The sequence below is a fragment of the Aythya fuligula genome, chromosome 4, assembly GCF_009819795.1.
Source record: "Aythya fuligula isolate bAytFul2 chromosome 4, bAytFul2.pri, whole genome shotgun sequence".
In the NCBI taxonomy this organism is placed as follows: Eukaryota; Metazoa; Chordata; class Aves; order Anseriformes; family Anatidae; genus Aythya; species Aythya fuligula.
Genome location: NC_045562.1, coordinates 58,005,242 through 58,033,089, shown reverse-complemented (window position 1 = coordinate 58,033,089; position 27,848 = coordinate 58,005,242). Strand labels below are relative to the sequence as shown.

The 27,848-nt window shown below is 39.4% G+C and overlaps 1 protein-coding gene across 1 annotated transcript; it reads right to left on the bottom strand.

Annotated features, from left to right (window-relative positions):
- Nucleotides 1-1,490: 1,490 nt before the first annotated feature.
- SEPSECS (Sep (O-phosphoserine) tRNA:Sec (selenocysteine) tRNA synthase) lies at nucleotides 1,491-26,643 on the bottom strand. Its single transcript, XM_032186749.1, has 11 exons — nucleotides 26,480-26,643; nucleotides 25,219-25,373; nucleotides 22,883-23,001; nucleotides 22,640-22,798; nucleotides 21,571-21,724; nucleotides 17,405-17,507; nucleotides 15,760-15,889; nucleotides 15,540-15,631; nucleotides 6,857-6,950; nucleotides 6,107-6,197; nucleotides 1,491-4,417 (listed from the first exon to the last, which is right to left on the bottom strand). The coding sequence occupies exons 1-11, from the start codon at nucleotides 26,591-26,593 to the stop codon at nucleotides 4,168-4,170; spliced, it is 1,461 nt and encodes a 486-aa protein (XP_032042640.1). The 5' UTR covers nucleotides 26,594-26,643; the 3' UTR covers nucleotides 1,491-4,167.
- Between the last annotated feature and the right edge of the window lie 1,205 nt (nucleotides 26,644-27,848).

The window sequence follows — 27,848 nt, the reverse complement described above, 5'->3', positions numbered from 1 at the left end:
GCAATCTAATCACCCCTTATAAACGGTGAAAACAGCAACTCAGTTTTTAAAGCATCGTGAACAAAGGGCTATAGCTCATCTATCATTCACATATGGATTCGTGTAATGATTCTTCAATTAGAATTATTATCTGTACAGCAACTGATGACTGAGAACTGCTGATACACTGCAGATGAGAACATTTGGTAGTCTCTGGGCTCCAGCCTTTCTTAAAAAATGATGATTGCACAATATAGATCACTCGGTTTATATGTGTATTAAGCTGCAATGCCAGCATTTACATTTGCAACATTACAATTTTGCTTTCTTAGGCTCAGGAGAATTTGCTGCATCTGGTAGCTTTTATTTGCTTTGTATCTTCGGCAATCGTTAGGAACAAAGCGCGAATAGGCGATATTATTGCTCAAATAATCCTTAGTTTTGTTCATTAGCTCAGTTACTACAAAAGTAAACTCGGAGTGCGTCTGTGGGATGGATCATTCAGTGTCAGTTTGCTTGCACTATATTATCCCAGCGCTATTTTTATAAGGCTAGTCCATCTGCTCCTTCATTTCTTTCACCTATATAGATTCAGACAGCATAAGAGGTAGCATCAGAGGGAAAGAAAAGCATCTCACGAAACAACTACAGGCGTCTGAGGGGGCATAAGGCGCTTCAGTGGTTCAGACTGCGGCAACCTGAGGGGTTGTTGCCTACCCACGCACCCTGCCACGCTGCCAAAGGTTATGATCTTCAGGGGCAGGTATGTGCAGACCGTGTTTTCTGCAGAACAGGAACCATGCTTGCTCCACAGGCACCGTTTCTTCTACCTGCAATGCTCACTCCAACACTCCTGTTTCGGCAGTTGTTAATACAGCATATGACTTGTGGCAGATGCCAAGCGGGCGGATTGCTTTGCTAGCCCTGCTACGAGGCAGTAACTTTTGGCAGAGCAACCAACTAGGTAGCAAGAGCAGTAACCTCCTCAACTTCTGAACCCTAAGTTCTTCCTGAATATTTCAAGTGCTTGCCCTTTCCTGTTTCACCGCTGGTAACCACGTGACCCATAACAAGACAGGGACAGGTAGCTACAGAAATAGCATGTTTGTGGTGTTCCTACTAAGGATTCCTGCTAAATGAACCCCAAGTGGTATCTGAAGCCCACGACGCTTTCCTAAATGTCTCATTAGTAACACGGATGCTGCAGATTACAGGTTGGCTCTAGCAGATTTTTGAGGTCCGTGAAAGTCTTTAGTGTCATGTGCCTATATAGAGGGCAGGAAAAGGGTCGCACCATTCATTTTTTGAGTTAAGAACCTTCTAACTTCATTGTACAACCTTAGAAAGAACTTCACGGATGGCAAATATTGCCAGTATATTTGTTTTTTGGCAAAGTTATGTCCATGTTATTATAATCTTTCAGCAGTACTACTTCTAGTGGGTGAGACCTGCCATAGCCATGGAATCTCCCCCTATCTATTACACAAAGAAAATGAAAACTCTGCTAATAGTTGCATGTTCCAGTATTATTTTATTACTTTATTATAGACATTGGTGAATAGAGAATAAGTGGTCTATATTCTCCTTGAAAAATACTATCTATCTGTTTCAAGTATGCTGTAAATAACCATTTCTTCTCCATTTCTTTTAAGGTATATCGCCACTTGAATTCCTTAATGTTTCAATATAATTATCATGGCATTATATAATGCTTCTGTCTATATAAATTTAGCATTAATTACAACTTACCACATCTCAGGGGACAAAGCAGGTAAACACAACCGTGAACTGGTACAACTTACCAAAGTAACAGAATACAAATATTTAGTTCAAGAGTTTATACCTCATGGTGGGCGTGTTTCTCAAAATATTTTAAACTCCCTGACTTTAATTGGAGGAATGATTAAGATTTGTGAAGAGCTTTAAATGACACACAGACACACAATTTGTAACTAAACGTGTCACGTTAAAATGTTTTTCAATTAAAAACAGGTTTAAAAGCACAAAATCAGAACAAAGCAGATAATTTTTTCCCTGGATATCTGTTCAGACAGTTTTGTTTAATTTTTTATCTTTGTTTTCAAGTGGGAAGCAATTTGAAGACAGGATAAACACTACCTGAGAAAGCAGTTTAATTCAGAGTAGAAGCGAGTAAATTATTTGCAGCAGACAATTTATTACAAGAACATACAAGGTAGAGTAGAGGTCTTTTCCTCTCAGAAAAGGCAACTGCTGTTGGGTGTTTTTTTTTTCCAGTTTCAGGATATTACTCGTCAAATCCTCATTGTAGCTGCTACCATGCAGCCCCCCTAAACTCTCCTAACAGTAGTTCCAATATTCACATTTTGTGACTAGTCATCTGAATCAGTAACTTACGCTCATTCAGGCAGGAAACGGCAATACCCAAAACCAGGAAGAAAGGTATCACCAAGGCCCCGCGGTTTTCACTCTCTGCTCCAATGCTCTGAATACAGAGGGCAGAGTGAGCTACAGAGTTTTGTCCCTCAAGCCTGTGGGAGAGTTTTACTGACTGGAAAAACCGAGGTATAGCATCATCTCAAAACAAAACCAAAAAAGAGAAAAAAAATGTACATCTCCTTACGGCCACAAGGACCGAGTGGCCAAGTTATATTACCTTTCTCCTAAGATGTGCTTGTACAGCAAATAACAACTGTGCCTGTAGTCCAGGGAGCCATCCCTTCCACAAGCTTTAATCAATCTGAAGTGTAACTGTAGCAATAACAATGTGGGAGCAGGTTCAATTTAAACTAAAGATACAATGAGCTTCGCAAGTGAAAGCACCTTCAGGATGATTAGCAGTCTATTAACTTCCACATATGAACTTCACCTCTGGTACCAATCCATTTGAGCACGCTGGAGGGACGGTCCTTTCAAAAGCACTGTTTTGATAAGGCAATTTCCAGAGGGCTCTGAAGGATACGGCTCAGATCCCACCAAACAAAGTAACTAGAAAATTTCCTGACATTTAGAACTCATTAATCGTGGTGTCCCAAGTATTACTACGTTACGGACAAAGAAAAATGTCTTTGAATGTTCAGCTCACTCTGAACAGCAAATGACATAAAAACCTACATACAATGTAGTAATTGTATTTAAGAATAATTAGCTAAAAATTTTGCAACCTACAGCACTGTCACTCCAGCGATATGGAACCTTTGTTCCAGGAACAGACCCTGGATCTATTGTTTCTTTTATGAATTCAAATCAGTAACTGCACACAGCCACAGAAGCGCGAGTGCCAATAGCAGGAGACAGTTCCGAAGTGGATGTCTATAAATTTAAAAACAATGGACTAAAAATGCCAAAACACCCTCAGGTCTCGCTGCCTCTTGAAACTGCTGCATTCATCCCACAAAGCTTTCCTCCTTTTCAATGGATCTCTGACCTGAGTGCCCCTATTCAAGAGTAACCATCAAAGAAGTGATGAAATGAATAAAAATGTTTTTCCCACTCTGCTCCACAGACCCGTGCTTTCACAGCTGCTCTTCCTCAGCATTCCATTGGGTTGCTGAACTATGAAAATGTTCTCAAGAGCTGGGGGTATTGGCAGGATATGAGGTATTCTAGGTTCTCCTTTGCCACAGATGGCTGCTTTGTTCTAGGCAGTTCATGAGACGTGAGAACATCTAAAAAGACTACTAGTCCAACTCTGTAATTTCTTCACTGAGTTTCAACACTGTATTTAGTAAGGGCTATCCCAATGCTTTTATATAAATCTTTGAAAGCAAAAGAAAAGTGGCAAGTAAGCTGAGGAAAAGCAAGACCCGTTGAGAGTTTTGAGCATTTCTTGGTTGTGTACCTAGACAGGAATTTAGTCATTGCTACAGAAAATCTCGTTAACGAAGAACACATGAGTAAGCATTCTGCGACCAGTCCCAACAGTCACCCACAGGCTGACAGGCCAGGTCAAGACTTTTATGAATGCAGAGCTTTACTTTGGCAGATATTAAGTATACTTGTGTGGTGCAAAGAGCTTATGTCTGACCTTCTAGGAAGGGAGAATAGGAGAATATCATCTGTTTCCTCTGAGCCTGAATTTCACCCAAGTTTTGTTGTTGTTATTTGTTTTTTTAAGAATAAATTTTCTGCACTGCAGCTTCACAATGCAATACAAACCTCATACTTCAAACAAAAATGTATCTTCCTGTGTTACTGCATCTGTATCTTCTAGTTTGCAAGTTGTTCTGTGCCTGTATTAGAATCACATATTTCATTCACACTTTTTTCTTTGTTTCCTTCTTTTCTACAAGTCTTCAAACACTTGTCCAGTCTTTTTAGGAATACGTCTACGTCTCGCTTTTTAATTCCAATTGCTGATGCAGCATTGAGGTAAGCACAGGGATAGTTGTTTGAATGTGACATAAAGCCTTTAAAAGTGTAGTTATTCACTGTCTGTACAGTCCCACAAGGAACAACCCTGAAACAAACAAAACTGTGATTCAGTTAAAGATGCCTTGAATATTTTGATGTGATACTCTACGATGAACATATTCATACAAGTTCATATACAGAGCAGTACCTCCTAACTCTAAACAAATGCCTGTAAGCAGGCTTTGAACAGGCATTCTCCAAGTTAGTGCTCAAGCATTGCTATGAGTGACAGTGGTAGCAGATCCTACATTAGGTCAAATCTGTGGGCATAGGGGGATGTCCCTTCCCCTCTCCAATTTAATCACTAAGATCTTCACTTCTGGTATTTTGAGTTCCCCAGCATGGGGTGAAAGACATCTCAGAATCACATTTCTCCCTCACAGTGGATACTTTTCACCACTGCTTTTACCTCTTCCTCATATGAAGAACCCCTACCTACTAAACTCTATTTCTCAGCACACACCCATTCCCTGACAAACCAAGACCTTAATCCACACCCTTCCATGTCAAACTCACCTTATGGCTCTAGTTAAGCCTACCCAAACAGTTAACACCAATCAATCGGTCAGAATTTAATAAATTCCCTGCAATCCATTTAGGAAACTGCGTTCAGACAAACTCCACCAGGATTAGCAGATCCTTACTGTACTGAAGTACTGAAACCACAGCTTATGCAAAAGCCTGTGTGCTAACAAAGCAGGAAGTTGCTATTATTACCACTGCCATGCACCACGAGCCTAACATTTAAAGTCTGTCAAAATGCCAGGTCTAACTGTGTATTTACTGCAAAAGAATCACTTGCTTATACAAGAAAAGGAGAAAACGGGAGCCTTTGTATCACACAAAGGACTGGAGAGCTTTAACTTTTCCAACACGGAACTTCTTGAATCATTCCAGCCAAAGATGACTGAAATTTCAGGACAAGCCAAGGTTAGGACAGGCAAATTAAAAAGAGCCTCTAACTACAGTACATATAGATTTACTGTCATTCATCTGTGCGGGAAGTGGAATAATCCAAGCTAATGAAGCATACCTTCTGATGTGGAAACAATCAACTCTGCTACAGAAAATGACATTAAGTCTACAGCAGAAGCTAGCATGGCAGCAGTAGTATTCAGATTAAAGAATTCTGCCAAAACAAATTCTAAATCATTCTCTTCTTTTAACATGTTTAAACCAAAATCATTAAAAATGATTTGGCTCACATTTCCACATACCAGTGTCAATAAGAATAAATTCAGCTCACACCGGCTCGAGTTGAAGTTGTTTTTTTAACACAGTTAGTTCTGGAAAGCGGGATTTTCTTCCATATGACAAAAAGCTATGCAGGGTATTAAAAGCTTATTCCCCTGACGTCCAGCACAACCGTATTTGTGCTGCAATAAACAAAACAAAGATCTTCCTTAAGCAGCTTACAACTTAACTGTAAGATCAGACAACAGCTGGAAACTAAATGAAACCAAGGGGTTCTAGGGAATAATGACACTGAATTAAATGGGGATAGATTATCTATTTAGTCTACCAAAGCTAACAAAGAAGGCCTCATTGCTAACTCAGGCAGGTACACACATTATTAGTAGATAACACTGAGGAAAAAGGGTATATTACTCTTGGAACAGTAATTGCCACACCAAAATCTGTAATCATGAGGCAACTGGCACAAAACAAGTATTATACTATATATTTTATGAAATCCTAACACAACCCCAAATTTTCAAGCTCATAGCATCCTCACCTTGCTCCAGAAACCTGTCTTGTGAAAAGCATAGATCCAAGCTGGGTAACGGCTACATCGTTATTTTCATCTAGATTCTTCAGTGACATGGCTGAAGTAACAAAAGATCAGATTAATACTACTACAAAGGTAATCTTTTCCCAAAAAGAGAACCGTAGGGGATAAGGTGGATAAGGTGTCTTCCAACAATAAAAGTCTGGCCAAGTATTTGTGTTTAGATACCAAGAAAGAATAAATACGATTATGTTTTGTCATTTTGTTTTCCCACAAGCTGTCATGGATTACTTCTTTGGTTGGACTATACGTAAGGCAGAGATTCTGCACAGGGGGAACATTACTTTGATGTTCAGCAGAATTTTTGGTTAGAACAAATATCTTGAGTAGGAATTCCATAATTTGTTTCACAGCACTGTAAAATGAAGTGAGAAGTAATTACACCCTAATTTATTTTAAAATCTACTTGTTTATGAAGTCTTACAACACGCTAACATCTTCTGCCTGCCTTGATTACAATAAATGAGTACGTTGGACAGGAGCAGTTTTGTAAAAAGTAAAGGGCCTGAGTCACTGCTTTACTACTCTGCTTTTATAGATGGTTACCTTATTGGGTTCAATGGTTTCATCCTGGCTTAAGAACAATTTAATGGAGTGTAGTGAACAATGACTAATGTATAGGAAATGTATATGAAACGGCATTACGAATGCACAGAATATTAGAATTTCTTTTGAAATATAAAAAACAAGAGTTACCTAAGGATATGGGATTATGTGGTGTGTCTAACAGTCTCTCACTGTAGGTATTTGCCAACTTCTTCAGCCCACTTGAAAGATAGGAAAACATCTCCTGGGGAAAAAAAAAAAAAAAAGAAAAGATGCACTACTTCTGTTATTAGCTATCAAACAGAAAACAGTACCTATTTCACAAAACTAGTAAATCTTCATTACATCCTTTTTATGTGCACCGAAGAAGTTGTCCAGACGTATCTCTGAAATCCTTTTATAAATGAAAAGCTCCATTTTCTTAACCCTGCTCTTCCCCTCAAGATGATGGAAAGCCCTCTATCTGGACTAATATACGTGTTTGGGATGTCAGCCATTCTCGCTGTGGAACTGAAGCCTAGGGAAGTAAAATCTTGAAGAGATGACTGCTATACAGCAGGTCCTCCCCCACACTAGTATCCTGTTGAAGGAGTTGATCTTTCCCCACTCCTGCAGGAGCTTCCCCTCACCCTGGCCCCACAAGCCAAAGAATGATCTGTTACCATCACAGACAGCCACATTGTGAGAAACTGTTCCTTACATTCCTTCTATTCCTTCCTATTCTATTCCTTCTGTTCCTTCTATTAACGCATTCCAGACTAAAACCAGCACATTGTGTTACTACTTATTATGCAATCACGACTCCCAAAGGTTCATAGACTTTCTGCATGAGAAAAGCAATACAGTCTCTCAAGGAGAAGGCTGTGACTACATGGTTTTGTTTCATACAACATAAAATTCTCCTGAATACTCAGCTGTATCGTGTAGCCAGTCCTTTTCCTGGCATCAACCCCTCCTATTCAAGCCTACTAAAAAAAATGGAAATATCTGAATTCCTGATATCACTTACTTGGATTCCACCCTTATTGTGAAAGTATCATAAAAGTGAGATTCATAAATGTTTTGGCTAAGATACAAGTCACATTGCACATTAAAGTATGCTTCTCTTCCTTCATCCCTGTTTTATTTCTATAATAATCTACAATAACTGCTCATGGTCTTCCTCAGTTTATTGTCTTCCCCCTCACATATCAGCTCAAAACACAACACAGTAAGAATTAACACCATTCTTATATTATTTGGCTTCTCTTCTGTTCTTTTTAATGCTTTGTTTCTCATAAATAATATCAGAAACATGCAGATACTGGGTAGTCTTTAAAAGATACTACACATTAGATTTCTTCCCTTTCTGGCCAAAAGGACTCTGCCTCTCATCTGCTTCAATGTGACTGCCTGTTTCAGCATCCACATCAATATCTGGACCTGACAAGTGATTTTTCATTCTTTAAATAGAGTTGTCTCTTCTGTTTGCAGACCAGTGTCCTGTTCTGACCTGCACACTCTGACAGGTACGAATTATAGCTTGTGATCAAAATTATGCTCTTGAACAGAACCTCCCACAGGTCTTACGAAACCTCGTGAGTTTTGCAGTAGCTAAGTTAGAAGATTACAGATGTTTTTCTTAAGCCACTGCAGTGAAACCAGTCTCACTTCATGAGTGATCAAATGAACGCCACTCCTGACTTGCACTTCCTAATACCATGGAATGAATTCTGCCGGGGAAAAAGAGTACTGTGTTACTGTCTAAATAAATTAGGCTGCAGATTCGCTATCAACCAGACCATAAAGCTTATGCAATACTTTGAACAACAACAGAAAACTATGGGAGACATCTATGGCATTCCAGAGCTTGAAATCTGTGAAGAATCATTCCACTGACATTTTTAGAGGTATTTTGAAATCAAATGATTTTGTGGCTTTAATTCAGAGCTTATTTACAGTTCACTCGCAGAAGTTGAAAAACATTTACTCAAACATTCCAACACTTTTCCATTCCTCTTAGTCCCTCACCGAATATAAACACATTGCTCACATGTTATTTGCTTTCCACAATGAGCATCATTAATATGTTTAGCCATTATATCAGGATTTTTTTGGAATCCAACTCATAAACTAATTTGTGCTCCCTCTGCTGGCTATTTATTTCTACAACCAAAGCAGAGTTTTACAGAACTATACATTAATTGTGCCTACTATGGAGATATTATCGATGAAAACTGCACAGAGAAAAGCCTATTCTGGAAAAGAAAGAAATCCCCAAGCAATTCATTTGTCTTTCCCAAACCTAGGGAATTCTCCATAGCATCTATTATAGTATTTATTAATAAAAGGACTTCAAGTTGTTATAAACAGTTACCCACTGTACTAAATTACATTGAGTACCTGTGTTACTAGATCAGCCTTCACATACACAGGAATTTAGCAGAACCAGTAAAAATGCAAAGATGGGAAAAAAAAAACATCCAAATGTGCATTTTTATCAGTTTGACTGAAGCTATCTGAAAAAAAAATCAGAACTTCTTATTTTTACATCCTCTTGATATTTTATAGTTTCAGAAGTTAAACAGTTTGTTGTAAAATAGATTAATGGCCTCTCCAAAAAAAAGAAAAATGAAATATTTTGTGAGGTCAAATCTATAACCAACCCCTATTACAAAATATTTCTATTATGTGGAAAATTTATAAGCACCCTAAGCAATTATACCCAAATGAGCTCTTACATAATTGAATTTCTGCGGTAGACATTCAAGTTTTCTCCAGTGAAGCTAACTATTATGCTGAAGTTGCACTGAGCAACCCAAGCACTAAATATCAATTATGTTTCGTTATTTAATTCTCTTTCCCCTTAAAAAATTAAAACTTTACCACCTCTTTGCACTACATACAGACTGACTCTCACATATGGAACCACAGAATGGTTTGGGCCAGGACCTTTAAGACTACCTGGTTCCAGCCCCCTTTAAAACCATTCCCCCTTGTGCCACACCATTTCATGCACACAAAAAGAGGCTGCAATGCTGAGCACAGCAGCCTGTTAATAACAGCACCAAGAAGCCCCTTTCGAAGGCTTCTTTTCTTGAAATGCAACCAAAAACATAACAGAAACTGTACATGTAATTGTGCAACACCTACACATACTACAGTCTCATTTATAGATTCTCTTGCATTTCAAGAGAAAAAAAAGAATTTTGTTCTGAATTCATAAATCAGTGGAAACTTTAAGAATTACAAAACCAATTACAGAACTTTGAAATCTTTGTATCACAAAAGCAACAGATGACCATTAACAGCTTGAAATTCATCAAAGGTAAATGGTGGGCTCTGCACCTGGGACAGAATAACACTGGTCATAAGCACAGACTAGGAGACAAGTGGCTGGACATCTAGACCACAACCTGAATAAGGTTCTATATATTTCACGATGAAAACCCAACAATTCTCCGACAGATTTGACAAACTACTGTGTAGCAAACTGACTAGGCCAAAAAAAAAAAAAAAAAAAAAAAAAAAACAATGTAATGAATATCTTTCTTCTTGCAAGAATATTTGAAGTTTTACATTTTTAATATGCAGCATTAAATCTTTTCTCTTAAATTCAATCTTAAGTAGAGCAGCAATATAAACTCCTACTGAACAGTACAAATAATTTATTCCTATCAGAACAAACCATGTTTTCTCACATCAATGATAAAACACAAAATGTAAAACCAGTATTTTACTGAATTGTAAAAATCAAACAAATTCCTCCCACTCGGTGTGGTTTTAAATATTTTAGATGCACACTCCATAAGGACATAAGAACGGCTCCAGATAATCACTCTAGAAAGCATACAGACAGATGAACACAGATATAAAAAGCTCCATCACACCCCAAGTAACACAGAAATATTTTTAAGACGATCAGAATTAAGTAAGAGTGGTACACTGACTAGTTAATTGGATTAAATGCATCGGTTACCTACACAATGGAGAACAGTTAAAAGGTACTAAGCCTGTTACAGAATGTAGGTCCCTTGCTCTCCACCGGGTCTGACATGACGATGGAAGCCCACTGCTCGTGGTATCACCCTCTACCTGCTACATGCAGCCTGGCTCACACAAACACACACATGCAGACAGAGTTTTAAGAGACCTGGCAATACAGAATACGGGGCACAACGTGACTGGCACTGAGCAAATCAAAGCAGTCAATTCATCAGGATAACCTTTACCTAATAGCATGAGTTAAGCAACAATATTAACAGATTTGAGTATGGATCTGTTGTTATTGTCTGCACTACAAAAGGACCTAGAATCCCTGACTGGAATTAGAAAACCACTCCTCTATACACTACATAGACATATCAAAAACCATACTGAGAATCTCATACAAGCAAGAAAAAATGACTGCTGGTTAAATTTTTTCCATCCTTTCTCAAGCAACATCAAGGCTAAATATGACCACGGAGCACATTCCTTGTTACATTGTCATAAATTGACACATTTACCCAGATAGCTGGACAGCACGTATGTGTTACTCCCTTGCTCTCCTGTCCTCTGATTCACTGCACCATTTTATTCCCTCGTATCCAAACATACAATTTCATACTCTTGGAGAATCTCAGACTCCATGAATGCTAGCCTGTCAGAAAATACCATGCTAGGTACATATCTGGCCCCGAGGCTGGTGTCACTGGCAGAATTTTGGATGTTTTTGGTCATGGGATGATCTACATAACACCAGGCCTGTCAGGATGCACCTTTCTCAAAGTAGGAAATGGATTTAGTCTCAAGAGTTTGCAGGGCTGATTGAAGGAGCTTTAAACTTCAAATCTTTGAAGGAGGAAAGGAGTAAAATCAGGCTGGCATGGGATGGCGTGCCAAAGTTTGAGGGGCTGGGTGCCTGCAAGGCCCTTCAGTCTGCTCCAAGATGAGCTGGATATGCTGGGGCTCCAGGAAAGCTGCCCTCCTAAATTTGCTGTTTGTAAACAGAGAGGGTTTCATGGCTGAAGTGGCAATTGGTGGCTCTCTTGGCCATAGTGGCAACGAAGCAGTCAAGTTTAAAATCTTTGAGAATACGAGAAAAACTGCCTGCAAAATTCTGACCCTTGATATGGGAAGAGCAAACTTCAGGCTGCTGCAGGAACTAGTTATGAAGGACTCCTGGGAATATGCTTTTTAAGGTATTGGGGTCCATCAGTGCTGACCACTTTTGAAGAGCCCTCTCTTAAGAGCGCAGGAACAGGCAGTTCAAGGCGTCAGGAGTCAAGCAAGCAGAGCAGAAGGCCAGGTTGGCAGAGCAGGAATCTTCTTCTAGAGCTTTGGCAGAAAAGAAAAGTGTATGACCACTGGAAACAAGGTCAAGGAACATGAGAGGACTACAGAGATGTCATTCACCACTGTGAAAGAAAATCTGTGTGGCCAAAGCTCAACTAGAGTTGAAGCTGGCCAGTACTGCGGGGACAACAAAAAGAGCTTTTTAAAGTATGTTAACAGCAAAAGGAGGACCAGAGGTAACATCGGCCCATTGCGTGATGGGGATGGCCACAAACAGCGACATGGATAAAGCAGAGATGTGTAAGGCCTTTGCCTCTAACACCAATGATGGACCTTGGGCCCCCCCAAGCCCTGAGTTGGGGTACCGTAACTGGGGGAACAATAAATTGCCATCTGACTCTGAACTTGTTCAGGATTTGCTGCTCGAGCTGAATGCACCAAGTCTGTAGGGCCTGAGAGGAGTCATCCCAGGGTACTGAGAGAGCTGCCTGCTGTTATCACAAGACCTCTCTCAATTATTTTTCAGTGGTCTTAGGAATCTGGAGAGACTGGAAGCTGGCAAATGTTGTTCCAATTTTCAGGAAGGGCAAGAAAGAAGACCCTTGCAATTACAGGCCTGTCAGTCTCACTTCAGTGCCTGGTAAAATTATGGAGAAAATTATCATGAGAGTTACTGAAAAACACTTGAAAGACACCACAGTCATTGGTCATAGCCAACAAAGATTCCCAAGAGGAAAGCCCTGTTTAACTAACTTCATTGCCTCCTATGACAAGGTTATCCATCTAGTTGTCCAAGGGAAGCCAGTAGATCTGATCTTTTGGGATTTCAGCAAAACTTTCAGCACTTCTTGTCACAGTGTCCTTCTGGACAAAATGCCCAGCACACAGCTAGAGAAGCACAAAATACAGTGTGTGAACAGCTGGATGATGGGTCGGGCTCCAAGGATTATATTAAACAGGCTGGAGGCCAGTCCCTAGTGGGGTCCCCCATAGCTCAATTTTAGGGCCAGTTTGGTTCAGTGCTTTTGTAAATAATCTGGATGCAGGACTTGAATGCATACTAACAAAGTTTGCAGATTATACTAAATTAGGTGGACATAATGTGAACCAGCAGTGTGCCCTGGCAGCCAGAAGGGCCAGAAATACTCTGGGGTCCATCAGGCACAGCACTGGTAGGGTTGAGGGAAGGGATTGTCCTGCTCTGCTCTGCACTGCTGCAGCCTCACCTCAAGCACTGTGTGCAATTTGGGGCACCACAGTATAAGGACATAAAACCATTGAAGTGTGTCCAAAGTAGGGCTACAAAGATGGTGAAGGGCCTAGAGGGGAAGACGTATGAGGAGTGACTGATGTCCCTTTGTTTGCTCAGCCCCAAGCAGAGCAGGCTGAGGGGAGGCCTGATGGCAGCCTGCAGCTCCCTCAGGAGGGGAGCGGAGGGGCAGGCGCTGAGCTCTGCTCTCTGGGGACAGCGACAGGACCCGAGGGAACGGCATGGAGCTGGGACAGGGGAGGGTCAGGCTGGGGGTTAGGGAAAGGGTCTGCACCCAGAGGGTGGTCAGGCACTGGGACAGGCTGCCCAGGAAAGTGGTCACAGCACCGAGCTGCCAGAGTTCAAGAAGCTCTCAGACACATGGTCTGATTTTTGGGTGGTCCTGTGTTGAGCCAGGAGTTGGACCCCATGATCTTTGTGGGTCCCTTCTAACTCAGGAGATTCTATGATTGTTCTTTTCCCTTGGTTGTATGAAATTAATCTCTTCTCAGTAATATTCTGGTCTCTCTGGCTTGAGCTCAAATAACTTGAAATAACACTCATGAATAAGTATAAAAAGAGAAAGAAAAAGAAATATTGGAAGTTTTTTATAGCTGACTTTGTGTGAGTAGGTGTAACTGCACCGATATAGAAAGGAGTACTCAATGTCAAGCTATAAATAGTTCCTGCTGAGAGCCTAATAGCTCTGCCTCTGCCTTCACAGAGCACAGGCAATAAACTATCACTATTACATTTTTACAATTCAGGAACAAACACATTTAAGCAAAAAAGGTTTCTATTCCTACAGCAAATCCAATAAAAGAAACATATTTATGCCATATATAAGGCTATGTTTATAGAGTATACTCACAGTTGATATAAAAAAGACCTGAAGTTGTAAAAATGTAATGCTTTATTCACTTTAGAATCCTACTTCCAAGGAAACGATATAATTTAAAATATACACCTATTCATTAGGACAATTTACTTATGAAAGAATTATTATTTATGACTTGAACAATATTTATATTGCCCATTATGTTATCTGCTGACTGTGTAAACCTAAACATCAAAATCAGTATTGCAGAAGACAAGATAAATTCACTTGAAACTCTTTTGGAGGTGGGAGTAAAAGGAGTGAAATATAAAATTTGCTTTTAATGAAGACACAAATCATACATTGCAATAGGCACAGCAGTCCAGAATAAAACAACCTTAGAAACTGTATTCCAGCAGTGGCAAAAATGTGACTGCTTTCAGTGTTTCACAAGCCACGTTTTCAGTTTGGTGGTACTCCATAGCTTAAGTCAACTAAGCTGTTCTTTTTTTTTTTTTTTTTTCCTCTATATTCTAGCTATTCCTAGGGATCTCAATTCCAGTACAGAGTATTTGCATGCCTGTACAAGGAGCTAGAAAAAAGTCATAGCATCTAGCACTACTGCTCTGCTCTGATATCAGAGGCAAGAGCAAGCTGTCAGCAGGAAATAATTGGAACTTATTTCATAAATAAAACAACGGAGCACATCATGCATGATTTAAAACTATTAACTTACAGTATGTAATACACAGCATTTCCTTGTCTAAAACCCTCTACAAAAATATTTCTCTACGTTAATGCATACAGGTAGCAACATCAGGCCTTTAATACGTCCAGAATTAAGGACAACTCGATATGTAGAGGTTCCAACTTTAGACCACAGGAATATCTGTGCAATGCAGTTATATCCAACTTAAAACACACAGTCTGGGAGAGGCACAGAAGAAACCTAGCTCTGTATCTAGATAAATGCCTTAAATTACAGTCTTTTAATTGTTTTGTGGCCATCCACAGGATTTATAACTTATTAGAAGTTGTGATTCACTAGAGAATGCTGTACAAAATAATTTAATTAAACACTACCATAGCACAAAACCATGATATGGCCATGAAGATGAGCAGAAACCCCTGGTCTGCGTGTCCAGTCTCTTGGTTTGGTCCTGGAAGCACTGTGATTATAACACTGTAGCATTTCTCAGGTTCTACTGGGCAAAATCCTACTGTATTAGTCATACTCTGAAACAACAAATATGAATACTGCACGAGATAGATAGTACAGGACCTCAGTTTAACTCTCTGGCTTGGAATACAACAAGGAAATCAAGCTTATTCATGAACACCATTTGGCCATGAAGTAATTATATTGTATTGCCTTTCCAGATTAAGAACTGTGAGCTCCAAAGAAATTCAACAGCTTTCTATAAAGAAACAGGATTTACTACGCAAAGCAGTTTCGCAACAAGACTTTTAACAGCTGACTTCAAGAAAATGCTGATTTCCAGAAAGCTTACCTTTCTCTCTTTCAGTAACTGTTTGTAGCCACTGGCACCTAGAGACAGAAGTGTAATGAGGACATCTAAAGAAGGAGATGCAGAAGCTCTTCCTGGGAAAAACAAAAACCCAATATACAGATTAAATTTACAAAAGAAAAAAAATGTAGTGAAAGACAGCTGATAATCAAGTTTTCTACAGTTACTTTGTATGGATGAAATCAGTCTGTGAACTACTTACCTGGATACATTTTGCTGATCTCCTGAATGAAGGACGCATCGAAGCCAGCAATGATAGCACCACCTACTGGAACCATAAAATTTTTGTCCAAGCTCTGAACAAAAGCATCTATTCTGCCTACTCGAGCACCCTTTGTCAAAAGGAACAACAACAACAAAAATGCACAGCATACATTAGAAGAGACTTGTGATAGCATCATTATTAAACATAATTCAGCAATGTAACTGAAACAAATGCAATTCCTAAAACTCTCTGATACTGTATTTGTAATGAACAGTTAAAAATTGCAATATTACTTTTTCTTAGTGTTGCTTATCATTATTCATTGTCTGCTTACATAGTGTCTTAAAAATTCTCATTTTGCTGCAATTTGAAATATTGGTTTAGTTCCTGCAAGTCTATAAAATGTAGCTCATTCAGTAACTACCAAAAAAATCCTTGCAATTTAATGGAAATTATGCAGTTAAAAATGTACAAATCAAAAAGTCTCACAGATTCTGATAGTAAAGGGCTACACGTTAATGCTTCATGAGAAAATAAACATTTTTTTGAGATATATAAATATATCAAAGTATCAAGATATATATATATATATATATATATATATATAAATCTATCTACATCAAAACAAGAGAACTGCGATGCTCTCCCATGGAAATGCATCTGGGGGTTCTGGCTGATGGAAAGTTGCATATGAGCCAGCAGTGTGCTTGGCAGCCAAAAGGGCCAACCATACCCTGGGGTGCATCAGGCACGGCATTGCTAGCCGTGGGGCACCACAGTATAAGAAGGTCATAAAACCATTGGAGAGTGTCCAAAGGAGGGCTACAAAGAGTTCAAGAAGTGTTTGGACAACACTCTCAGACACATGGTCTGATTTTTGGGTGGTCCTGTGTGGAGGCCAGGAGTTGGACTCCATTATCTTTGTAGGTCCCTTCTAACTTGGGATATTCTATTGATTCTATATAACGCTGCTTGCAAATAACTTCCACACAGTAGATTCCCCCTCTTCCTGGAAAACAAAATGTCCTTATGCCTAGCCAAACACACACTCTTAAAGGGAAAAAATAAAAATAGAAATTAAAAAAGGTAGATTCTGCTGTGTGACTTCAGTTTGATTAATTCAGTAAAATTGAACTGTACAATTAAGAATTATGCACCATAACAGAACCTGAAAAGCATATTCAGGAACATATATGCATATTAAATACTATGAAAGTAGATAAATATTAAAGTACTACATATTATTATTTTATTTTTTTTAAATTGAAAAGTTGAAAGAAATTGAAAATCTGTAACACATTCTATTGAAGGTTTAATCCACATTCAAGTATGACCCATTATTTTACAGTTAGTTATGTCAGTAAATTTATGAAGTATTTTAGGAAAGATTAATAAGGACATAATTCCACCATAACAGACACCTTTATTAAATTAGAAGCACATAATAGAAATAACAAGTATTGTTTTAAGTGCTATGTCCCTCTGCTCCTTGTTCTCAGAAAACTGTTCAACTACCAGGCATGCACAGGATTAGTCTTAGAGCTGTGAAACATGACAAAATTTGCTAGCATTGTCTCTAATTAGAGATTTCTCTTTTTTGTTAAAAAAAAATATATATATATTTGAAATACACAGTTCCTACCTGCTGGATGAGATGCATACATTTTGAAGACTGAACTCCATAGGCATTGTTGACAATATGGGGAATGTCATAGTTAGCACAAATGACAGCCAGCTCCTCCAGCCTGTGAGTATAAAATTGTAATTCAGAGAAATACCGATAACTATAATTCATGCTATCAATCAGACCTTTAAAAGACTGAAAGGTCTACAAGAGATGAGAAGAACCTTTTTGATTAGTGCCTCATGGTAGTAGTTGTCACCTTAAGCAGCAAAGGTTAAGAAGAACCTGTTAGCTTTTACATGTACTACAAATTGTTGACCCAGGCTGAGATTTTTCATGCTTCACTGAAAGTTTTGTTTAGCACACAGTAAACAGATCCCAAATCACTTCCTTTCAGATATTAACATCTTTTTCATGTTACTTTAATGATAAGTAACAGAACTTTAGCCATTTACGCATTTTTCCTTTTCTTTTAATATTCAACCTGAAAATGGCCTGATGGAAGATTCAGGATGTGTCTTGGGAATTGAGAACTGAGAACATCATAAAAGAGGAAGTTGTGACATGTTTCCAGTTTTGTTGTTGCGTTTTGTTTTGTTTTTTTTTTTTCCTTCAAAGAGCTAGTATTCTAAACTAAATCAGCTAAGCTGATTAACAGAAAGGACATTCTTCAAAGGAATGAACAGCCTTAAAATGATAGCTTTAAATGGATAGCCTTAAAATGTCTGAATGTGGACATCAACACATTAAAATTTTGTTCAATTGTCTACTCAGAAATAAAGAGAAAATTTTCATTTGCCTTTAGAAATTCCCCAAATTACACTGAGTTCAGCTTGGATCGATTTCTCAGTGAAACTAGGATTTATGTGGATGCAGAGGTCATTTCCATTAAGGGACTTCAGCTTTGTAAACACACATATGCTTAATAACCTTTTCAGGGCACTCCCATCATGCTTCATTTTTTTTAATCCCTTGATTTTTTACAAGCTTATGAATATCTTCTAGAAAGAAAAACTATATGTAAAAAATAAGGTAATATACAATAATCTGAAGTGATGATAAAAGGTAATATTAAAAAACAACAGAAAAATCCAAGCCTTCAATGTATTTTTGACTAGATCTCCTTTTGTATAGCCTCCCTCTGTGATTTACTGACACCCATATAAAACGTGACAGAGTAGGAAAACATTTTCCAAGAGGTGACATTCCTTTGTATTCTATTTTTATTACATTGCCCAGCATTGTTTTGTAATGCAAACTCGGCCACAAACCTCCGGCTCCATTTTCTGAACTTCAATCCTTAGGAAAACAGCATCATTACAGTCTTATTTCTAAAGAAATCACCAGTATGTAAATCACAAGTACGACGAGGTAACACCAGTAGTATCATGTACGTATTCATTTTCTACAGTCAAGATATTCAGCAAGAGCTGCATGTCCAGTAATTTTTCACATTTATCAACACCCTGAATCCTGAACTGCATAACATTAACAGGATACTTCAGGAAACGTAACACTACACAGGGCAAAGATTTTGCCTTCCGATCTGGATCAGATTCATCCCTCGCCTTCCAAAGAGACTCAGAGGAAAGTACTTCCCCCTCTGACAGGCTTCTTTTCAAGTGCAGGTAGAGGATTTCACCTACCTGGAAACATGAGGGTTTACTGTTATGTGTGCTCACCTTTCTCTACTTGCTGAGCCTTAGAGAAGCAGTAAGCTATATTCTACAAATCCTGAAAACAGAAAAGGCTCTTTACTTTTCCTACAACTATTCTACTGAATGATTAGATCCATGCTACAATACAGGATGAGAGGACTGTAGCTTGAAAAGAATATGTGATTATGTATGGGAAGCACACAATTAACCACACCACTTGTCTGCTTCCAAGGATTAAACTGAACCATTAAGAGCAGCTAGTCATATCAGAAAAATAAAGCATTAATCTAAGTTAGGCTACTACTCAAGCTCCTAAAAGCCACAAACAGGACTTACAGAAATATTTTCCAATTTATTCCTTCTTCCTCTCCTGCTTGTGAAAGTTCATTTAAAAAAAAAAAAAAAAAAAAAAAAAGCTTTGCTCCTTTTGCTCCTTCTTCTAATACTAATGAAAGTAACAAGATACAGAGAGGGCTCTGCTAAGTACAAAAATTAACCAAGAAGACACTTTTTTCCTTGTGTTCTCTTTCAAATACAGTAGTTTTAGAAACAACTCATTGTAACAGCAGGTAGACAGAGAACTGATGTCTCTCCAAGAAAGGGATTTATACAGGAGTGCATTATTCCAATAAAGTTAAATAATACTTCAAAGGAAAGCTATGGGTACATAGGCACAAACATCTTCCCTGACCTAACAATCCTAAATCACTAATAATTATAAAACACCACTACAACTAAACAAAACCTTAAAAATGTAAACTATTTAAAAAGAGACTTATAAAATGTTACCCTCCAGAAATGCTGCATTTTCCTTCCTGTAGGAAGATGGATGTTATGGCCTTCAATAGCTGACAGTATCCTTTAAATAGAAAGTGCGTGCATTTCCTCCTGTATCTGTGGTATATCATAACACAGTGCCACTACCTCATATTTCATCTCTTAGTTGTAGAGAACAAAACAATCGCGTGTCAAAAAGAGAAGGCAGATAAGGAGAAGATTCATTTACCCAAGCTATAAAATAGACCATTCAATTTTGATAGCTCTGATTTAAGCTAGCCAATAAATTTGCAACTCAACTTCAAACAATGCTCATGGTATTCTGACAGAATTATTTGTTTTTAACTTCCTTATAGCAACTAGGTTAAACCTCTGATAAATACTGTGGTGTTTTTTTAAAGGTAGGAAATCAGAAGGAAACATGCCTTTACTCCCCATGTTTCAAACTCAGTAACATTTCTCTTCTAAATTTGCAAAAATTCAACTAATTTTTCAGGTAACACAGTAACTAACAACAACAACAAATGCACTGCAGATGAAAACTAAACATACGTCTTCTCAACTTTGTGACAAACACAAAATAATTAAAGTGAGGCAACTGAGACACTACATTTAAAAACATGTAGAAAGTAAACCGTTAGTATCTTGTACTTGCATGTAGTACATGCAGGACCACAAAAATATACCTGTTCAATTTTAAAACCTTGCTAATTTGTTTCTTGATACTTATTTTCATAAGCAAAAAGAGAAAGTGGGTTTTGCAAGTAACAGTGCTGCTTAATTTGGTCAAATGATTCAATATACCAAATACTTTATCCACACCCTACTCCAGCAAGTCATTTTCAGATTGAGAGGTTTTTCAAATATTTCAGAACTAATCTACACATAAAAATAACGACTCAAATATTCACTTTCCTATTCCATAACTGTAGTGTCCATCTCTGCTTCAGCTAGTGCTTCAATTACACATTTTTATAGCAACTACAGAAGTTACGCACATGGACATATAACATTAGGAGGGAGTGCAATGTATTGTAAGTGGCGATTCTTTTAATGGTGATTTAACAGCTGGAAATCATAAGAAGCACGAGCAAGCAAGCAGGCAGCAAATGTTCAAACCAAGATATGTTACAATAGGGCAAATCGTATGTTACACTCCTAAAGCACATCTGCACTACAGATTTTCAAGAGTTTTCTTGTACCAGTGTATCTTTATTAGTGCTATGGACACCAGCAGAATACAGAAAAGAGTGGCTCAAAGGGTTTAAATGTTGGCTGTAGGGTTTTTTTGTAGTTTTTAATTAATAGCCTAGGAAAATTCATCATTGGCTACAGAAGAGTAGAACAGGCAAGAGTAATATTAAAATTTGGCATTAGGTGTGGAACTATATTTTCTGGACTATGTTTCTATGCAAGTCTACTCCTACTACTTCTGTGAAATTACTAGCAAATCACTGCCAAAGCAACATTATTAAATTATTAGCAAATCACTGCCAAAGCAACATTCCTTATACTAAAAGTGACCTCAGTCATGTGAGAGAAGGAAGACCTGTATTACCCTTACTTCCATCACACACTTTTCTGAAAGTGGAACATTGTTTGACAACTTGCTGTTACCCTTACCCAAGGGGATTAAAGTATCTGCCCTAGTTGTTGGCAGTAATTAGGCAAGGTAAGAAATACAGGGATCCAAAACACAGTTTTTTCACAATGACAACAAATAAAGCACTTCTTACGAAGACTACTTACCTATCAGGTACCCTCGGAGCAAAGCAAGACGTCGTTGAATGCACACAAAGAATATTTTCAGCACCGAGAGCCTTGATTTTAGCCTCCACTGCCTCAATGTCTGTCCGTAGCTCATCGCCTTCTAGTACATTCTCTATCACCACAGGCTCAAAACCTAACCAAATGGAACAAGACCTGAATGTGTATCATGGACTCTCCAACTGATTCTGGAGTTTTGGTTCTAGAATAAATCCAAAAAAATCTTTCTCCTGTTAACAGATTCTTTTAGCTTTGGATTAAGATGCATTAGTACAGAATCCATCCGTTTCTAATTTTTTGGTCATTTTTATCTAATGAATCTTTTATGCAGAAAATAAGCATTTCCTAGGAACTAAAACCAAAATCTATGCCACCACTGGCTCACTGAGCTGGAAAATTATGGTATCCCTTACTTGCCCTTTCCTTGATCCCACAAATCTGTCTGCAGGAGAAGACAGAATCAGAACAGGGACAGACTTCTACCCTTAGCTTGCTTATACTCTGCTAAACAAGGAATTGCATTTTGGAAAAGATAAGGTTTGAACTAAGAAAGGCATCAAACTCATTTTCTGAGCGAGCACTGACACTGCAAGATTACAAATGAATGGGACATCTAACACTTGCCATGTTCCAAAATAATAGAACGTGCAAGTCAGACGTCTAGCTTGTCACCTTCTGATCCCAGTTCCTAGGGGACATTTGTTTTTTGCATAAACCTGAGAGGGCTGTGAACCATGAGCCTCAGTCTTACAGTGTTCTCAGGAAAGCAAATTAGGCATCTAACTAAGGAATGAATGTCATTTCCTTGGTATTGTGCTCTCTATATGCATCTTCCTACCTCAGCATACTCCAACATTTTATAAGACATTAGGAAAACTCATGTGATTGCCTGTTAGAAATCAGGTGTGTAGAAATAAAGCACTTAGCACTGCTATGCATTAGACCTTTTCTGGATCTTACTCCGAACAAGTGAATTCACTATCACTCTGAAAGATGAAGTTTTACATGTGTTAGAAGAACACAACTGTGTAATCAGTTGTCCCTCTATTACCTGCAGTTATCATTGATTTAAAGCAAGACTTCTGGTCTATACGTGGCCAAATAATGTATTTTGCCTTTGGTCTCTTGTGCCGCAATGTTAAAAAACACAGAGTTAGACTCATGCCAGTTGCCATAGGAACCACAAAGCAGTTGGTCACTGTCTGGACACCTGCACATAAAAAACAGAAGTCAGAAATTAACACGAAGAACACAGGATATGTATACACATAGATATTTTTAGATTTACACCTACCAGCCAGCTTTATAATATCCAGAACTACTGAATTAGTAAGTTTGTTCAAAAGGCTGGATCCTGCAGCCTTAGGCTGGACTGCAGAGATATCACCTGACCTTCCGATTCCATGGATCAACCTAAACAAAGAAGGTGGAAAACACAAATCAAGATTTTTCATGTTGCAAAGCAGCAACTCTTGCTGACTGAAAAGAACTGTTTGATAAACAACTGCAGAAAATGTATCCAATGTAATACCTGCTATTTTGAGTTCCATTATAACAAAATACATATACTAGTATGAAAGTGTCCTTTTTTTTTTGTTTTGATCTGTAGATTAACCATGTTCCAGAATGCAAATAAAAACTTGGAGAAGGCCCAAAATTGCAAAACCTTTAGCATCTGGTTTAAATACACGCCAGCAACTTCTTGACGCATGTTGAGCTAGCATGATAAATACTGATACGTCCAGACACAAAAATCCAAAGCAAAAAAAATCAGTTGCCTATAGTGTAACATAGTATAGGCATGGTTGTACTATACGGATACTCCCCTGACAAATGCTTTACCCTCACAGGGCAAAGAAATAATACGTACCATGACAAAACGCCCTCAAAGACATCTAAGTTAGTGTATCTCTTTGCCCATCTTCTTCTATACCTGCAATTCATCTACCTCATTGTACTATTCAATTTATCTATTGTACAATACTGTCTCTCTCTGCATTCTACATTTATAAATAATGTTTATAAACTGTGCTTATAAACCTTAGATATTATTTAGCACCTTTCAGGATTGAAGTATCCTCAAATCATTTATAAAACCTAAACTGACAGAAATAACTTTACCTATGGCTAAAATGCAGCCCTTCAAGCAAGCTACTAACAGTACACACTTATTTATGGCTTTAATTCTGTTTTTGTCTTGGGAATGAAGTAAAATGCAGTCTCATGAGTGGATGAAACTCAGAACTTCTTGGAGCACAGTTTTACAGCTTAGTATTTTTTCCCCACTTCAGGCTATAGTTTGAAACGAACAGTGGCTTGATAATCAGTTGAAACTTGCACCCAATCCTCACTTCATCAAAATATTTTCTTCCCTTAGTTTCTGCTGCTATGTTCTTAATGGTTTTATCACACTTTGTTTTCTTTTCTGCACATATTTACTTCTTTCTAAGGAGCCCTCTACATCTTGCCCTTAGAATGCATTAAGCAGAAAGGACAGACAGCTTCACAACCATCTCCTGCCACCTCTAACTACTACCAAAGTTAGCTGGTAAAACATACTGCAGAAATACGGAGCATGGAGGAAAGCCACTAAACCTTTCTTTGCTATTGCTTACACTCACAGGTGAAGACGCAATGCCATGGCTAAGGACAGCCTAGGCTCTCCATGGCCAGAAGCTGGGCCTGCCTTCTCCAGCATCTTCAGAAAGCAGCTATATAGATACTCCACTGGTGTGACTCTCTACCTCCCTCATGACATGTCTTAGACCAGACAGCAGTACAGAAAACAAAAACCCCAAACTGATGTATTAGTGGATTTCTCCATCAGTTTTTCATGGTATGGTGGGGCTTCAGAAAGCCATTAAGGTTCAGTAATTCAAATTCCATATGGTAAAGCTCACAAAAATTCTGGCCTTTAATATGCTTTTGTGCTAATATTTCGAGGATAAACATTCCAAGAAGTTTCACTGAGTTTCATTCACGCTGGACGAAATCAGCATACACTCAGCACAGGACACCATGCAAAAAAAGTTTATCTTCAGATATTAATGCAGAGCCACTAGAATTATAGCATCCAAAGCACCTGTCAAGTGTAAGAAGGGCTTCAAGCTATTAACAGCTTTTCTAGTCTTTATAAATCTGCTTACTTCATATATAAATTTTAAATAGACTGAGTTTTTATGCGCATATCAACTTATCACATTATAAATATATTAATGAACATTAAAAATACAAATAGCTGTTCACTAGGAACGTTCAGTACTTTAGAACTCCAACATTCAGTACTTTTGAATAATACACAGAAGAGCTGCACAGCGTTAAAAAGGCAAGTAATGCATGAATTATTTTAAAGCAGGAAGATCTCTCCTTGCATTCAATCAATTCAACAACTCAGGCTTCTACCAGTTCAGCATACAGGACACAACCCTGACAAAAGATTTTTGTTATATTCAAGTCTTTCCAATGAGTTATTAATGAAAATTTAATACAGAAAGTTGCATCAAGTCAATATCGCATTATACTGTTTTTCTCAAATGCTATCTAGCTCTCAGATAACAATTCGCAGTAAAATAAGCACCTTGGAAACATTAATAATAAAACAGAATAATTCAAACTGCCAATAAGGTGTACCTGTAATGCCTTCGGGCTACAAGTCCTGACGCCACTCTTCCTTCCCTCTCACCCACACCGCAGTTGCCCAGGAAGTTATTGCTATCCATTATGGCAAGCTCATGAAGAAACAGTTCAATGGTGCTTTCATCCCATCCATCTTCAGGACACTTTCCCTTAATAACAATATAAAGATAACTCCTAAACTTGTAAATTAAGAGCAAGCACATCTTTATATAATCTGGTTGATTGATGTTACCCTTCTTTTCTGCGCTGAACTGTAGTTTGTATTTTGATTCTGCTGTTACCTAGTGTTACAAACTTGGATTCAAAGAAACGTTAATAATGATTTTTCCATGTATTCAACACGATTACTATTACCATATCCTGATATTAAAATAGTCAGAGTATTTTTCACTATCAAGTACTCTTTAAGGTACACACACCACCACTGCAGCCCATACATGCTGATTGCTCCCTAGAAGCCTATGGATTATTTGATATATTCTCCACACAAAACCTAATAACTTCTGCAGAAATTCAGCAGAGCAAACTGGGTGAAAATGAGATAATTGGGATAATAGCACCAAAATTATTAATTAGAAGTGGAACATAGTTTCAGTTGTAACTCATCTTCCTATCCACATAGTTTCCTTTCTAGTTATTACCCTAATTCAAGACTTAACTACTTTCTGAAAGTAATTTGTATAGGACTACAACCAGATAGAGTTGTGTGAGCTCCTTTTGGTGTTAGAAACGCAGTCACCTCAGTGAAGTACAGAGAAGACCCTCACAGGAAAGGCACTGCAAACTCGTAAAGCATTACTATTGCAAATCAAAGGTTGGTGTTTTTGTTGTCGTTGTTTTGTTTTTGATAACAGAGCTAACTCGAGCACGTTTTTAAGTTAAAGGTGTTGTATGAAAGCGAAGTCCGTCATGGTGGATGATGCGACTAATGCAAACGTTCGAGAGCTAAAAGAAACTCCGGTAGTGGCTCCGGAGACAAAGAAACACATCCCTCCGGCACCTCACGAGAGGGATTTAATTTTGTTATCGACGCATTTCGAAACCATTTGGCTGCCTGCCACCTCCCCTCAGCACCGCGCGCCCTGAGGGCGCCCTGAGGCAGCCCTGAGGCAGCCTTCCCGCCCCCCACGCCGCGCGGCCCGGGCCGGCCCGTGGCGCTCCCGGGGCTCCCTGCCCGCGACCCCGGCCCCATTTCGGAGCCTCCCGGGCTCAGAGGGAGCCGGGGCCGTGCCGGGGGAGGCGGCCCTGCGGTTACCTGCTCCAGCAGGGCCCGCAGGAGCAGCTCATGGCCGCGGCGGCCCTGCGCCCCCTGGCGCACGTAGGCCGCCGCCACCAGGCGCTCGCTGGAGCCGAAGTTCTCCGCGTTCATGGCCGGGGGGCGACGCCCGGCTCCCCCTCAGCGCAGCGCAGCGGAGCGGAGCGGAGTCCCCGCCGCCTCCCGCAGCACCGCCGGCCGCTGCCCGCCCCGCGGAGCCGCATGCGCCGCCCGGCTGCTCCCCCGGCCCTCCCCTGGTGGAGGCCGGGCCCGTTCCGGGTGCTGCCGAGAGGTGTCGGGCTGCTGCGGGCTGCTCCGCGCCGCCGCCAGCCTCCATCTCCCCTCCTCGACCGGGGGGGCGGCCGGCGGCTGCCCGGCCCTCGGGGAGCGAGCCCCGCGGGAGGTAGACTTGTCGGCCGCGGAGAGCTGGCCGGGCTGTGCTTGCTTCCCCCAAAAAGCGTAGCGGTAGAGAACAGCCACGTAACGCCCCTCGGGTGCCTCGCAGGGTAAGGAGACCCTTCTGCTCCTCAGGAGGTTTCTGCGAGCTGTCTGTGGTAAATAAAGGTGGTGTGCTCACGCGGCCAAACTCAGGCCAGGCCGGGCCTAGCTGAGCAAGGTACTTCAGCAAAAAAAGGCAAAAGTTCCATGACAGGTAGGGAAACATGCTGCTGGGAATGATCCCCTTTTCTTCCTTTTTGTGTTATTTGGGAAAATAGACAGTTAAGCCAGTTGGAAATCTGGGACAGGCTTTGCACCCTCGCTAGGAATTGCCAGCAAAGCCTGAGCAGGCAGAAACCTACCCACCCTTGTACCGGGGGGCTGGCAGCTTGCCCTTTGCTTTGCTGAAGTACCCAGTGGCTGGCATGCAAAAAATCGAAGAGGCACATTAAACACACAGTGTGTTTGTTCCAGGGCTTAGTCTTAACCAGCCCATGCCTGGTCAACTGAATTTGTTGATGAAGTTTTATCAGATTCTTCTGTTTTACACTTTTAAGCTGAGGTGGCTAAATAACATGAGAAAAGTACACGGTGACCGTCTTGATTCTGTATGTTTAATTACCCTGATTAGGATCTGTCAGGTGTTTTGGCTGAGTAATTTTACACACCTGTTTGAATTGTCAGCTGCGACTGTGATTAACACAGTTTCTTACCCCTTTCAGCACAAAAGAGCTTTGCAAATTGAATTGTCCTGCTTCGTAGTCTCCGTAGTCATTCTGCATCTGGACTGTTATGAGGCATTGTATTAATATTATTTTAGAAACAGAACTATTCGGCTTGTTCTTTACTTGAAAGGATCACAAGAGGGCGCTCACCTAAAGCAAAAAGTGCACTTTGTGCATGTAGTCGCTGTTGTTTTTTTTTCTGTTTG